Below are 16649 nucleotides of genomic sequence, written 5' to 3' on the forward strand. Positions count from 1 at the left end.
GATTCCGCTCCACTTGGTTATTACCATCATGCTTGATCTTACAGACCCATCTGTTACCAATGGTTTTCCAACCTCGTGGTAGTGTAACAAGATCCCAAGTTTTATTCTTGTCTAATGACTCCAACTCTTCTTGAATTGCTATCATTCACAAGGATACATCCGAGCTTTGAGTAGCCTCGTGGAAACTCGATGGCTCACAATCCTCTGATAATAAACAATATGCAATATTGCTTTTAATGACATAATCTGAAAGCCAACCTGGGTGGTCTTTTATCTCGAGTTGACTGCCTTATATTGGAAACCTCAGACTCACATGTTCTTGTTCTTCGTGCTCTGGTACTGCTTCACAAGAAATTTGAAATTCGTTCGTCTTATTTTTCACCTGAAATATCATAGTTTCTGAATTCAATGTGCCTTTGTATTCCTTTACTTTATCTTCCTCGAAGATAATATCTCTGCTGATGAAAAGCTTTTTGACATTAGGATCCTACAAGCGAAACCCTTTTACTCCATCAGCATACCCCAAGAAGATACATTTTCTGGATTTTGAATCCAACTTCGATCTTTCTTGCTTATTGTATAGAACGTACACATGACTTCCAAGTGTATGCAAATGAGAATAATCTACCGGCTTCTCGGTCCACATCTCCATCCGAGTCTTCAGATCAATCGCTACTGAAGAAAAACGATTGATATTATAACAAGCGGTTTTGACTGCTTCCGCCCAAAATGATTTATCTAGACCCGTAGTCCTCAACATGGCTCTAGTTCTGTCCAACAAGGTCCTGTTCATCTGCTTCGCCACTCCATTCTATTGAGGTATGTAAGCCGTCGTAAACTATCTTTTTGATGCTCTCATGTTGAAAAAATGAATCAAATTCATCAGTGGTAGATTCTCCTCCATATTCAGTCATCAAAGACTTGATTTTTTTATTCAGAATCAAGTTCAACTCGCGCTTTGAAATCTTTGAAGATCTAGAAAACATCTGATTTCTTCTTGATTGGATACACACAACATATCCTAGAGAAATTATCAATGAACTAGACAAAGTATCTCGCTCCTCTTAAGGATACAACCGGTGTTTGCCAAACATCCGAATGAATCAGTTCCAATATGCTTTTTCTTTTGACAGTAGAAGTGCCAAACTTTAATATGTGTTGTATAATATTAATATTTTTGCTATTTTTACAGGTTCGGTAAAACGAGAATAACTTGTACTTGAAAAATGAGAAGAAGATGATTCTTGAATCTATAGAAAGTTGATTTCAATGTTTACAATATTGATGACAATCATGAGCTAAAATTCTTTACACAATTGAGGATTAATGGAGCAACAAATAAAAGCACCATAACTCTCAAACTACTTGGTAAAATGTCACGAAATTTTACCACAAACCAGTCGATACAATTATCTACAACTTTTGTTTGATGTGAAAAACTCAAATCGGCGGACAAAATTGTTGAAGAGTGGGTGAAAGATGCAATCAATGCTTGAGCCATTCATGAAGACCAATTGCACAAATTATATGTACAAATTAATATTTTATTTTTCTTGTATCCTCATCTTTGCCTATAAATAGAGGTCTAGTATTAGCTTGAAATGGAGAAGATTTTATTGTAAAAAATAAACTTTGTGTGTGAAAATAAAAGTTCTAAGTTATAATATTTTTTTTTATCATTCATAAGTGTTATGTTAAATTCAAGAAAGTTTATAACAAGTTAAATCCATAGATGTCAAGGTGAAAAGATTGCATTCTTGGTCAAGTAATATTGTTTACAATTTTGTATATGCTTCTTTATTTACTATGGTTTTGCTAATTAATCTTTATTTGTACGTATAATTTTGAGTATTTATTTTCAATTTACATCAAATGCTTGGTACCATAAAAGTGGTTATCTTGATTTGTTGTTTTAATATGATACAATGAATACTATATCATTATACTAAAATTATTAAATCCCCACTTTTATAAGTAAGGGATATTATATTTATTTATGTGTATATAATTATATATAATTAAATTATATGTTTATTTAGACAATAATGTGACTTTGTCGGTTGTTTTAAATAATACATATCGTTTAATTAAGTTAACAACTAATTTTTACTTTTCGTATGTAACTTTTTCTTTTCACAACTAACTTTTACTTTACCGTAACTAACTTTTACTTTCTGCATCTAACTAATTAAATCATATATTTCATTTATGCAATAGCGTGGCTCTATCGGTTATCCTAAATGAAATATAATGATTTAATTTAATATTTACTTTATGCAATGTTATATTTATACAGTTATATATATAATTATAGATACCATATATAAAATATCCGTTAATTCGATATTTTTTATTGTAGGAACTATATTATATTATGTACGTGTTTAAATATTTAATTTTCTTTTTCTTGGAGCCATTATTTATAGTGGTTTCTTTTATTTACATTTAGTTAAATAATATTACATAAACCAAAAATAAATCTTTGAGCCTTGACAAATTTGTAATTTGTAAACTTCATTATTTCATTTTGTAATTTATAAATTAATAAATTTAAACTTAAAATAACCTCTCTGTGGATCAATCATGTACTTACGAAATATACTTGGGTGAATTATAATTTAAGTAGTAGCACATCTGCCAACCATTCAAAAAATTTTCAGCGGATTTAAATGTCGGCTTTGCACACAGCATTGTTCCGCCTTTGGATACATCCATAGATAGTCTTTATTGTTAGATACAAAATCATCTATTTTTTAAACTGGAGTAAAATTACAATTTTGGTCGGTAACTTGTCTGTTTTTCGTCCTTAGTCCTAAAAACTTTTAATTTGCAGATCTGGTCCAATAAGTTGATTCCTTATTTTCAATTTTAGCCATTTTACATCAAAATGCTGGTGTGATGTATACGTCATCAATTGTGCCATGCATCGTCAATTTTCGGGGGTGCCATGTCTACTGTTTTTTTGACGCCATGTCAGCTGAAAAATTACTAAAAGTTATGATAAGAAAGAGTACTGCAACTTGAACATAATTTGGACTAATTAAAATGAAAAATGGACAAATTACACGACAATAAATTGTATTTTCCCTTGAAACAAATATTAAATAGCAGATCATTTATCCCCTTATAGCTGTGGGGATAAAATCGGGCTGTTTGGGGAGCCAGAAATGTTACTCATTATGGGATTGATAAACAATATTGCCAAAAGAAATTTATTTGATCACAAATTTTATTGCATCCAGGAACGTAAGTAATACTGTTACGTTCACCAATGGAATCAATTTCGTTTTGATAATCTGACCCTCAATCCATGCTTAGCATGAAGAACGACAGAATCCAGTGGGGCAACTGGATGCCCCTCCACCAGTTCGACACGATAACGATAGATCATAGTTGCGGCAACGATTTTCATCTGAATAAAAGCCATTTCCTTACCGATACATGTTCTTGGTCCGACGTTAAACGCCGGAAAATTGTAGGACGCCTCGTGTCTGGTCATTCCCTTCCCTGAAATCCACCTCTCAGGCTTGAAATCCAAGCAATCTTTCCCCCATACTGTCTCAAGTCTGCCCACTGAATAGAATGAAATTATCACCTTTGAGTTCTTTCGAAGGTGGTGGCCGCTAGGGAGAATATCATCGTTAACCGGAGATTTGTGTTCCAGGGCAATGGGTGGGAACAGCCTCAGAGATTCACATAGTGCTCCATGGAGGTACACTAGCTTCCGGGATTCTTCTACATTGAAGACTCTCCCGGTCGAATCCTGCTTTACTCGCAGTTCGGTTTCAATTTCTTGTAAAATCTTGTTTTCTGTTGAAGGGTTTTTGGCAATTAGCCAGAAAAGCCATGTAAGGCAGGTACTTGTTGTATCCCTACCTGCAAGTCCGGATCAGAAATATATGTCATGCTTAAAATATTAAATAATGTTATTTGAACTCCACTTTAACGAATAAAATTAATTTTTTTTATGAAAATCGCAAGTACTGTAAAGTGGAGTGCAAATAATATTAATCGTCTTAAATAAATAATAAAGGGAGATAAATTCGACGGGTTTACTCCCGGTACCTGCAAACATCAAACTCAATGCTGTGTCCTTCAAGAACTCACTTAAATCACCTGAAGATTCGATATTTTTCTCTTCATAAAATTTCTTGAAAATTTTCATCACATTAAAATCATCCTCTTGTTCTTCATCCTTGAAGGAAACACGCGGCAATATAAAATCGTCGAATGCCTTCTTAGCCTCGGCTAGCTTCTTTTCGTTACCAAAATTCAGCCATTGTTGAAGCCTCCAAATTCTCTCAGGTAATATATGCCTATGCAACAATGGCGCCACTGAATTACTAAACGCTTTTTCGCAAGGAATATAAGGCAAATCAATGCATAAACTCCCTGGATCATAATCCAACACAAGTTTGCAGATAGAATCAAACGTAAACCTCTGGAAAATGTCTTGTAGATCGAAATCTTTTCCATGTTCACAGAAATAATCAAGAACAGGAATTAGTCCGACATCCATCTTTCTCCAAGTGTTCCTCTCTAGAAGAGTATAGAACTTGGAATTAGTCAAAAACGAAAGAGTTATTCTCCTGTGAATCTCCCACAGTTTGTCGTCAACATTGAAAATCCCATCTCCCAAAATCTCGAAAATCTTCCGGAACTGGGGACCTTTCGGATAATTTGGAAAATTTTTGGTGAAAATGTGGTGGATATTGGCTGGATCACAAGTGAACATGATGTCTAAGTTGAGGAACCAGGGGCCTTTCAATTCATACGTGCCACCACACTCTCTTAGAACTTGCGTCGCGTACTCGTGGGCTCTGTGCAAATTTTGAAGAGCCGCCGGAAACATTCCGACCACCGGCCAATTCGTAGGCTCCGATTGGAGTTCTCGGCTTATTTTTCTGTAGAAACAAATGATAAAAATGCTGCCGAGGGAAAGGACAATCAAGAAAATGTCGAGATTTCGGAAGATGGCCATGAGTTTTCAATCTGTGGAGAAATGTTATGATTGAACTGTTGAGATTTGGCAAAGCTTAGAGAGTATTTAAAGAAACGAAAATGATTTTATGGATAATTATAAGTCGAATTAGATTAAATAGCTTTCAAACGTTGCATAAAAATCTTAATATCATTGAAAAATATTAACCGAGTTCGTGCTAATCACTTTTATGATTTACATTTTAAAATCAGGAAAATTTCAATTTGTTTCGTTTATGTTCATATGTTTGCGATTTTGATAATCTATATGTCAAATTTTAATCTTAATCCCGTATATATATATTTTTTTTTCAATTTTGTTCATCTTTACGTCATGACATTTACGTGTACGGTGACACATCTGTACTTTCAAAGATAAAAGACAAAATTTGTAAAAATTGAAACATACATAAGACTCAATTTAAAAAACATTGAGTACCCAAAATTATAATGAGACAAATATACATAATAAAAATTACAGTTTTCTTTAAAAAATATCTCAACATTTGATGGAAAAAATAAATTTTTTTATATACAACCATCGTGAGGATGAAAAAAATGGTGAATAGCGACGGAAAGGTCACCGTTCCTTCGTCACTAATGATATTTAGGGACGGAATACCGATGGAAAAACGCCGGTCAAGCATTAAAGCGACAAATCATACATTACCTCCATCGCAAACTAGCGACACTCGAAATCTTTTAAACTAGAGACATATACAAAATAGATGTGGCAAACTTTTTCTTTTTTATTTATCATAATTTTTGTCATGAACAACTCTTATTTAATTTTGAGATAATAGACAAGGTTATTTGATTAATACAATTATTAATCAAATTATTGAAAACGGTTGTTGGATTTCATTAATGACATGGAAAATCTATGTACTAATCTACTATCAAATCATTTTATCATTAGAAGGTGGTTGGATCATGGATGTGCTAGCTACCGACATTTATTAATTATCATGTCTTTGTCAATCAAAGGTCGGAGTTTAAGGAGTGAATTGCAATTGCTTATTGTACCTATTTCCAAAGTTGGACGGCTCGAACAATAGAGTGCATTTAATAATTTTTTTTGGTTATTAATTAGCGTTTTCAAAACTAAATTTGTGGAATATAAATACGAATATAAAATATATTAGTATATACATAGTATTCAAACATATAAACTATTGTGAGATGATCTCGTGAGTTAATTTTGTAATATAAGTCTTTTATTTGGGTCACTCATGAAAAAATATTACGTTTTAGGTCAAAAGTAATATTTTTTATTGTAAATATGGGTATGGTTGACCCGACTCATGAATAAGACAAAAACTCATGTGAGACGGTCTCACGTGTCAATTTTGTGAAACAGATATTCTATATGGGTCATCCACGAAAAAATATTACTTTTTATATCAAATATATTAATTTTTATTGTAAATATGGACAGAATTGATTCCTCTCACGAATAAAGATCCGTGAGACCGTCTTATGAAAGACATACTCCATGAATAAAGACACGTGAGACTGTTTCATAAGAGACTTACTCATATTCAAAATACTTATGACATCATCAACTTAATAAGTCTAAAATGATTTGAATCCCAGTATAATAAAATATCATGTTTGGCTAAATATTAGATTTGTATGGGGCCGTCTAAAATCTATATAAACTAATGAACGACACACGTTCGATACGTGCGTAAAATAATTGTTATTACGTAACGAATCATGATCATGATCATTAATAGATCAAATTGATTCATAAGATTTTGTTATAGTTTTTAATTATTTTTTGGATAACAAAAATGAAACTATATTAAATATGTAATTTGTAGAAATAATATGTTAATTTTTGAATTTTTAAAACGGATTATATATTATAGTTATGAGTAAATTATATGAAAAATATTATTTATCTAAATAGATAGAATATTTTAGTAAAAACTAATTGATATCACAAAGTCGGACCACTAAGGATCTCAACCTTTATATATGATATGACCATGAAGTTTCGAAATATAAGTAATTATATATTAAACACCTCTATATATATTAGTGCAAAATGAAATTCGTTTATTAATTTCAGATGGAAAATTTTCATTCCTAAAACAAAATTTTCAACTTAAATATACTTTTCCATAAGAAAACGAAAAGTAAAAACCTAAAAACTTAAACAAAAAATTTATTTGAAAATTTATTCCTATATAATTATATTTTGCTTTCATTCATATTTCACCGAAGTGCTGACGTGACACCAAAAAATGCGTGACACCAAAAAATGCTTACATGGTTTCGAAAAATAATAATGTGATATCGAAATTTATTAACTTGTCAGATGTTACATCAGTAATTGGGCTAAATTAGCTGAATATTAAAAGTTAGTTTTGCCAAAACAAAATTTCGAAAATTTAATGGACAAAAACCCAAAATTCGACAAATTTAGTGGACCAAAAAAGTTATTTTCTCAATTCAAAACTCACACATTTAAATATATTAATAATTAATCTTTTCATCCTTACTATTTAAGGGCCAAAAGTGTTTAACTTTCTCTGGTTTTGATCTGAAACAATAGAAGAAAAAAAAATATCTTGTGATCCAATTTTGAGGGAAGATTGAGCGAGTGAGTTTTTCCGTTGATATTAACGGTTTATTAACTCAATGATCCAAAACCAGTTGGGCGGACCTTTTTGGCACATCACAGAGATGATAGTTCAAAATGATTTTTTAGTTTATTAATTTTGCGTTTTGATCCATTAAATTTTCAAATTATGGTTTTTATACACTAAAATTTAATTTTCAAATATTTTGATTTAACTGTTAACGTGATATCTGACATATCAACAATTTTCGATGTCACGTCTGTATTTGTCGATGATATGTCAGTATTTTTTAGTGTCACATCAAAAATTAGATCAAAATAGCTAAAATTAAATATTATTATACGATACCAAACTTTAAAAACTTACTGAACAAAAATTCAAAATTGAACAAGTTAGTAGACTAAAAAACTATTTTCCCAAATGTTTTTAGGCTAAACTAATAGGAACAAAAATAGAAACACAAAATAATGTTGATTTTATTAGGGTTTTTTTTTTAAAATCTTTCAATAAAAACTGTGGAGAATGAATCTTCAATGACACTTTTAAGATGCTCTTCCTAGTTGTGAGGTTGCGTTTACTTTCAGAAATATGATTGTCTAAGATAACTTATAGATTAGGAAGCAAGGGGAGTATTTCCATTTTGTTTCCATTTATACGAACTAAAGATTATTCATCCTTACTCAAATTAACGACTAAAAATCATGCACGCAGGGGCGGACGTACAGCCCCTTGCCCAGTATAATTTTGGATAAATTTGATATTAGCCCGTGTAGATCAATTTAAAATATTAAAAGATGTTAGAGTTTAAAATTCTAGCCCGGGTAGCGCCAGACTCCTGGCTCCGCCACTGCATGCACGAATCCAATTATTAACGAGCCTTTGAGTTTAAGAAAATTTTCATTTTTGTAAGTAAACATTGGATGAGTTTGATTAATAGCCTTATTTCATTTTAATCATCTCAACTAAACGCAACCTCGAAAGACAACAGAAAAGATACGGAATAGTAAATCCATTGTACAGTCTCGCTTGCACGGACCTGGCTTATACGCCATCACATATCAATAGAAGAAAACAGATCGAACTCGAGGGTTGTCGACTTAAGTTATGATTTTATTCAAACATGCGTAAAGCTACTAACTAAGATAGACAATACGGTGTTGATAACAATTCACATTAGGCAGCACTGTCTCTGGCCCCAACGTCACACCTTTTTCCGAGCAACCCATTTGCAGCAAGTACACCTGCCTGTTGAGTTTAATGTTCAATCAACATTATAAGTTACATATGCAATTACTTCTACTTCTTCTTTTTTATAGTGATCGAATCCCTAAAATTCTATCGAGTCGCTTCGATCTCTCCCCCGGTCTCATCCCTCTCCCTAGTTTCTTGGGTCTGCTCGTGTAGGTCATGATATCAAAATTTAAAGGTCGATATGCATAACTATAAAATAGGAACATAATCTAATCCCCTTCATTGGTCTTGAAATTTTTTCAGGTGATCAGAACGAGTTATATCTCAAGAAAATATAATATAAATATATATTTATTTAGGGGAGGTTTTTTGGGGAAGTTGGTGAAAAATACCCAATCAAAATATTTCTTTGGGTTCACTCCCTACCCACAAAATTGTGGTACTATGTCATACAAAATATGGTACACTTCATGTGGAAATGTGGTACTAAAAAAATATCCAGAGACTGAATACAAAAAAAATCGACGGCTGGAGACTGAAGACCAATTTCCTGTTTTTTATATTTAGGTCTCGCATCTCAAATTTAGGAAACTGGTGTCAGGCGAAGGATATGATTGCAAGATAAACCTTAAGAAAAAGTGAACAAAATTAATTACCTTTACTCCATTCTCATGAAAACCATAACCTGCAAGAAATGTGGTGCAATTGTAATGGTGAGATATTCATAATCAAAGATCAAATCTATTCAAAAATGGAGTTGGTGGCATGCCCGGCATTTGACAGCCCCGTCATGACCAAGTTTTCTGCATCTGCCTCTGCTTAATTTCACGAATCTGGTAATGAAAGGAATTTGAATGTACCTTGATATGCGCCACTGAACCATATATTTCTTTTCCCTTGGATGAGTTGCAGTTCAGATGAAGCTTTTGACGCAGCAACAGACGGAAATGGTCGACCGATCGACCATTTAATCAGTGTATGGTCAGGTGTGCGAGGTGGATTTAGTGTCACAAAAAAAGGAGGCCCGTTGTGGTTGATATCCTGCATACAAGGGAAAAACTATGAGTAACAAGAAATTCAAGAATTTCAATTACCAAGGTACTCAGAAAGGACTTGGGATTTCGTTAAGCAGTGACTTCATAAACAAAGGGTCGTTGGATAGACTGTAAGTGAAACTAAATTCGAACATTTTTTTTAAGGAAAAATAGCAATTTTGTTCTATAACTTGACCTAACTGTTTGGTCCTAGTCCGACAAATTTTGTTTATTTTTCAAATTTTTTTCTAAACGAAGTGCAGGCAGATTCTGCTAACATGACGGTGATCACTGCTTTCATGGAATTGAGCATCGATGACATGATTATTTGTGTCACGTCAACGCTACACAATAAATTGTTGAAATTGTAGAAGAAACAAAATTATAAGACTAATTAACATTAAAATTCAACTCTTGGACCAAAATCACAATTAGATTTTGCATGATCAATTTTGCAATTTTTCTTTATTATCTTATTTATTATATATTATGAGGAAATAGACAATTTCTTTATCTAAATTTTATTTCATATTTTGATCCTTTAAGTAGTCAAAGTTATATCTTAGTCCCATAAATATGAGTTTTGTTTTAGTTTTTAGTGACATTCATCGGAAGTTCTAACATGGTACCGAAATTGCGTAGATGACATAAAAAAATTATTGAAGGGGTAGCATAAATTATTCAAGTGTCCGGAACCATGTCAATACTCCGACAAAACATGACCTAAAGCCAAAAACTTAGAGGACCAATACCTAAATTATTATTATTATTATTATTATTATTATTATTATTATTATTATTATTATTATTAATGTTGTTGTTTGTAAATTGAAACAAGAATTCGTTTCTCGTCTCACATATGTAAGGAAAAGAACCCATTATGTCACACAAAGTTTAGGTAGGCAATGCTGTACTGACCTGGAGTACATTGAGCCAATATGTCACACAAACTTGGTTATTCATGGTTTCAGTAAAATTCCATGCACTCCATGCTGTTGGGTTTCTCGGCATGAAACTTTCATCACGGTGAAGAAAAAGATCGCTGCATGAAAATGTAAAATGGTGGTAACCATAATATATAGTGTCACCTGTCTAAGAAAATCGAGCACAGACGATAATACCGCTATTAAAGAAATTAAAATGGCATGGAGATCCAGTTTTTGATTTATTCAATCTATTCCATGACTACAACAGTGCATGAGATATGCATGTCCCACTATTATTTTGAATCATAAGAGAGATTTCGGAAAATTATAGAATTTTGAATTAAAAATCTCTTTTATTAATCAATATTTTCATCGAATACGTTGATGGCATTTTAGAGAAAAATTATGAGAATTACTGAAAAATAGGATTTTCCAATATTAACTAAGAAAATGGTGCACCTGTAGGTGAATTCAAATGCACCAAGTATTCTTGATTCATCGTACGTTGCCTGATTCCCCAGCAAGTCTAAAACAACGGGAGCATCTGCAGCTATTATGCACCCCTCATATATTTCTTCACGATTTTTATCATGAATTAAAACACAGCCTGTAAATAAAATAAAATAATATTATATTGAGTTAATTAATGATTTTTTTTAAAACACTATTTACATTAGTAAAAAATCATCACATATTGTTAGTACAAATATATGTTGATGATATTATTTTTGGGTCAACTAACCCCAAATTTTGTGAGAAATTTTCTAAGATGACGCATGATCAATTTGAAATGAGCATGATGGGAGAACGAATTACAAGTTAGATAGTTCGAGTCTGAAATTTTCATAAGCCAGATGAAATACACCAAAGAGATACTGAAAAAGTTTGACATGAAAACATGCATGGCTGTCCCAACTCCAATGAATTCTTTAACAAAGCTCGATAATATGAAGTTGAAATTTTAGTGGAGGTAATCATGTATCTAGGTCTAATCGGTTCTCTGTTATATCTTACTGCTAGTAGATCAGAAATAATGTTTGCAGTATACATTTGTGCTAAATTTCAATCTAATCTCAAGTCGTCTCATTATGTAGCTGCTAAACATATATTGAAATATTTAAAGGTTACTAAGAATGTTGGTTCATGGTATTCAAAAGATTCTACATTTAATCTTATGAGATATTAAGATGCAGACTATGCAAGTTGCAAGTTGAACAGAAAAAGTACCAGTAGTTTTTGTCAATTTTTTGGTGATAGGTTAATCTAGTTGTTATAATTTAAAACAAACTTTCATTGTCACTTCTACGACAGAAGCTGAATACTTAGTTGTTAGAAACTGCTGCTCTAAAATGCTTTAAATTCAGTAACAATTAAAAGAATAGTGGATCAATGTTTCTGAGTCACCTAACTTATGTGATGATACAAGTGCAATAGTCATTACTTACAATTCATTGCCGCACTCCAAAACCAAGTATATTGACATCAAACACCACTTCATCATAGATCATATGCAAAAGAAAGACATTCGTTTGGAATCCGTGTCTACTGATCAACAAGGAGCAGACATCTTTACCAAATCTTACCCGAGACTAAATTTTCTTATTTTCGTAATTTTTTAGACCTCATTGATTTATATTAAACATTAATTTAGTTAGAATATTATTTATTATGGCTAAGATTCTATAAATCTTGTTCTATCAAACTAAGAATTTGTTATATTGATGAGGCATTGTCTCTATTGCTTTAGTGTTGCTACATGAATTTTTCCAGCATTTATTTTTTCAGCAGACCTTATCATATAATATTTCAAATTCATGTTTCCTTATGCTTTTATTAATAACCACCGGTTGGACAGTCTACTTATTTTAATTTAAAAATATTTTCTCGTGATTTCATGTCATTGATCAGTCTGACAGACCTTCCTTTTAACATTTTGAAAACAACTGAGAAACCAGAAGCAAAAACCATAACTTTAGAGTCTTATGCTAAAATGTTAAATTTTTCAGCAGACAACTACTTCTCAATCAACATAACTTTCAGTAGAACAACAAATGGCATAATCATTTATAGCGGACAGCTGTTATTAGTTCGGTTTTGTACTATTTGTCAGAGAACATCCTTAATTAAGTGGTCGTTCTGTACTTTAGTATGTCTCATTTATTGAACCGTACACCACCATTAATTGTTTGCCACAATTTTGACCAAAAAAAAAATAACAAGTCTATTTTTGGTGACATGAATACTTAAGGGATAAAAAAGCCGTTTGGTTTTGAACGTTAGAGATCAACTATAAAAAAGATTCTGGATTATTCACAAATCACGCTCGCGTCAATCATTCGTGCACTCAAGATTCTCATATATACTAAAAGCCTAAAAAAAAGATCAACACTCTCTCTAAAGTCTTATCAGATTCAAAAATCATTTGTGATACCATTACTCACACTCTTTTATTGTATTATCTAGTGTAAAGTGTGAAGTTCTTGTAATATGAGGAAAGAGCATTTCCAGAACCACATTTAATAAAGTGTTGTATTGTAATACTAAGAGTTACAGTAGGCAAGTGTAAGTTTTGCTGAAGTGGGTTTGTACAAGTGTGTACTGTTCAAAATATTCTAGTGATATCTTTTGGAAACAGAAAAAGAGAAGACGTAGAAAAGTTTTGTCTTTCTAACTTCTAAAAACAAATCTTGTGTCACATTACTTTCTACTTCCTTTTTTTGTTTCATTAAACTTTGTGGATTGTTCCAGCACTTTTCAGTAGTATGATGCACTTATAACAGAACAAGACTAGCTTCTGTCTCGTTAAAAAAATAAGAAGCACACTTTTAAGAGCAAAAGAGTGAAAAGTTTGAAGTGTTTATTCAACCTCATTTTCTAAAGACCCCACATATCCTAAAAGTAGTATTAGAGCAAACGAGTTCTGAAAAATTCTCCTTAACAAAAGTCAACCCCATCAAAGAAGCAATCCAAATCACTATCTGCATCAAGAAATCCGCAGCCATTTCTGATCTATCCTCCACTCCAGCCTAATATGAAAGTGATAACCTACCTCTGCACCAGGTTTCAAGCATGTTGACGCTACTACTGTTGTTACACCTCAATCTCCAAAAGCACCTCTACCCAAAACCACCAAAGTTACTACCCCAGCACAAAGACGACCTACAGCTATAAGCTCAAGCTCTATTCTTATTGCTCCCAGACTCGCAGGTTGTGTGGTCATCCGAGATCCGCTACGAGAATCGACTCACTCTTGGACTAAGCAACCAATTTTAATTGACAAAGGCAAAAAGAAAATGCCTATTGTCCCTGAAGAACCAGTATTAACAGGCCCCAAATCTTCTATTCAGATGGCTATCGATCTTCACTTAGAGGAAATTGAAAGATCTGTTGAAGTAGATATTCTCTATTTTAATGACTGTGTCACCATTCACACAGTTCAACATCTATCAATGTTCAAGCCCAATGGTGCATATGCCAAGGCCCTCAAACATGAAAGAATGGTAATTGCTGCCGCCAAAACGGATTCTGTCATTGGAGCAATGAACAGAAAAAATTACATCCTTATGAAATGTTCAAAAGCTGAGTAAGACACTAGTTGTAATAAATTCAAATTATAATTTCCACGGTCCCAATGAATTTCATAATCAAGCAGTGATCAATCAGTTTTCTTCTAATCTCAGAACCTTAGAGATGGTATTATCACTTATTGAGAAAATTCTAGTGGAGACGTTGTTGCTGGAATTCAAGAACCCTTTATGGTTAAGCCAGTAGAGGAAAGGGCCAGAACCCGTCCAAGGGATGAGGTCTCCAGCACACCTACACTATCACAGGCACAAGTGAAAATTGCTGTTGTTCAGCCACTTCCTCACTTCTATCTGTCAGAGAATTTTTTGCAGTAGAGGATGTGGTTAATTTGATTGTCCAGTCTCCTATTACAGTTGAGATGGTTACTACTTTTATTTCTCCTACTACTACCCCTCCTATTGTCTCATCTTTTGTTGCTGCTACAATCCAAGCTTCTGTGATTCCTGATCTTGAAATTTATCTTATTAACATCAAAATAAGGGAACTATTGTCTGCTGATGCGAAACAATTGTTTTCACTTGCTACTGATATTGTTCTGTTGAATTTTTTCAATCAATTTCAGACAATGGCAACTGGGCTAGAACACATTAATGATACTTCTACTTTTTTGGTTCTCACTACTGGACATCCAAATGACTCCTCTATTGTTCCATATGAGTATTCTGATCGCATTTCCGAATTCAAAAAAATGTATGCAAGCAAAATCTCCATCAGCTGACAATCAAATTTCCCTAGATATTGAGATAAAAGATGTTAAGCGGAGTTGCAACAAGATCATTGAAGTAGTTAAGAGCATTATATTTGAGCAAGTTGTTGCAATGAGTTTCACATCTTCTGCAGATGCTCAAGCTGACTCTGTTCGTTCACTAGACTCCAAAGAAGAAGATCTGGATGCTAAGCTTAATGATTAGTCATCTTCTCTTCAGAACTTAGACAACAGAGTTGGTAACATTGCTAATAATTTATCTGAATTCATTTATTGGCTTAAAGTCAGTGCTGCCAAAAAGAGGGAAATGTATAAGGATAGACAACAATGTGGTTCGGGAGAGGCAGCAGATGAAGTTTTTGATAGGATAATTGTCTCTTATCTTTTTTGTTTTTGATTATGTATTTTTTTGGCATGAGATTATTCGATCTGCTTACCTCTGTCTTTCTTTATCTACTGATTATTAATCTTATGGGCTTTGGCATCAACAAAAAAAAGAAATTGATAGAACACTTATGTTTTGCTGATATGCTACTCTCATATTGAAAATCAATAGTTACCGAGAAACCAGAAGCAGAAGCCATAACTTTAGAGTCTTATGCTGAAATGTTAAAATTTTCAATAGACAATTGCTTCTCTATCAACAATAACTTCCAGAAGAACAACAAATCGCAAAACCATTTACAACATACTACTGTTATTCGTTTAGCTGCACTATTTTTCAGAGAATGTCCATGTACCTTAATTAGTACATCTCATTTATTGAACCATATAACACCATTAATTGTTTTCCACCATTTTCAGCAGAAAACAAATAACAAGTCTATTTTTTGCATGTGACAGAAATACTTAAAGGATAGAAGAGCCATTTGGTTTTGAACGTTAGAGATCAGCTATAAAAAGGCTTCTTCATGATTCACAAACCAATCTTGACAACTTCAATCATTCATGCACTTAAGTTTCTCATATCAGTTTGAAAAGATCATTTGTGGTACCATTACTCGATCACACCCTTTTATTGTATTATCTACTGTACAGTGTGAAGTGCGTGTAATCTGATGAAATTGTCTTTCCTCATATTGTAGTATAGTCATTCATTACTTTTTACCACCTCTATTTGAACATAAAATCAAATTAATTATAAAAAAACAATTGTACATGCAACACGTATGTTGTGAACTAATCTATAATAAGAACTTCCACTACATAAATTTGTATTTACTTGTAAAAAAAATGCTCATTTTCTAAAATATAGATAAAGAAATAATGAGGTACACATCCTGACATAAAAAGTGCATGGAAAATTAATACTAAAAACTCACCAATGTCATTAGTTGAAACTGAATGTACCTCTGTGTTGGTTCTTATTTGACATCCTCTACTCTCCAGCTCGTTTTTAACCTGCATGTGTCTCCAACACATTCCGGTGTGATACAATATTCTTATTTCTATGGTTTTTTTAATGAAAAGTTCAATTTAAAATATTTAAATATTACCATTTTCTCAAAATTCTTCGAATCCCATCTTACGAGTAAAGATTCAGAGCTACCATAATGCTGCATGACCAAAGAACGAAAATTACCAGGATTTATCACACACACAAATATATATATATATATATATATATATATATTAA

The 16649-nt window shown here is 32.5% G+C and overlaps 2 protein-coding genes across 2 annotated transcripts; both read right to left on the reverse strand.

Annotated features, from left to right (window-relative positions):
- Positions 1–3266: 3266 nt before the first annotated feature.
- LOC140963389 (alkane hydroxylase MAH1-like) lies at positions 3267–5031 on the reverse strand. Its single transcript, XM_073422695.1, has 2 exons — positions 4066–5031; positions 3267–3876 (listed from the first exon to the last, which is right to left on the reverse strand). Exons 1-2 carry the CDS (start codon positions 4979–4981, stop codon positions 3278–3280), a joined length of 1515 nt encoding a protein of 504 aa, XP_073278796.1. The 5' UTR covers positions 4982–5031; the 3' UTR covers positions 3267–3277.
- A 3489-nt stretch (positions 5032–8520) lies between these two features.
- LOC140958809 (uncharacterized) lies at positions 8521–11333 on the reverse strand. The gene is made up of 5 exons (XM_073416377.1): positions 11182–11333; positions 10715–10838; positions 9623–9803; positions 9419–9447; positions 8521–8816 (listed from the first exon to the last, which is right to left on the reverse strand). The coding sequence occupies exons 2-5, from the start codon at positions 10805–10807 to the stop codon at positions 8745–8747; spliced, it is 375 nt and encodes a 124-aa protein (XP_073272478.1). The 5' UTR covers positions 10808–10838; positions 11182–11333; the 3' UTR covers positions 8521–8744.
- Between the last annotated feature and the right edge of the window lie 5316 nt (positions 11334–16649).

Source organism: Primulina huaijiensis, chromosome 2 (genome assembly GCF_012295235.1).
Source record: "Primulina huaijiensis isolate GDHJ02 chromosome 2, ASM1229523v2, whole genome shotgun sequence".
Classification (NCBI taxonomy): Eukaryota; Viridiplantae; Streptophyta; class Magnoliopsida; order Lamiales; family Gesneriaceae; genus Primulina; species Primulina huaijiensis.

What these genes read in the sequence shown, in the direction of transcription:
- LOC140958809 (XM_073416377.1), bottom strand. Translation starts at nt 10,807, where the DNA reads ATGCCGAGAAACCCAACAGCATGGAGTGCATGGAATTTTACTGAAACC. An exon ending in GTTCAGTGGCGCATATCAAG is followed by an intron (nt 9,448 to 9,622) that starts GTACATTCAAAT and finishes CATTTCTTGCAG; the next exon opens with GTTATGGTTTTCATGAGAAT. An exon ending in TTCATGAGAATGGAGTAAAG is followed by an intron (nt 8,817 to 9,418) that starts GTAATTAATTTT and finishes TAAACTCAACAG; the next exon opens with GCAGGTGTACTTGCTGCAAA.
- LOC140963389 (XM_073422695.1), bottom strand. Translation starts at nt 4,981, where the DNA reads ATGGCCATCTTCCGAAATCTCGACATTTTCTTGATTGTCCTTTCCCTC. An exon ending in ATTGAGTTTGATGTTTGCAG is followed by an intron (nt 3,877 to 4,065) that starts GTACCGGGAGTA and finishes CCGGACTTGCAG; the next exon opens with GTAGGGATACAACAAGTACC.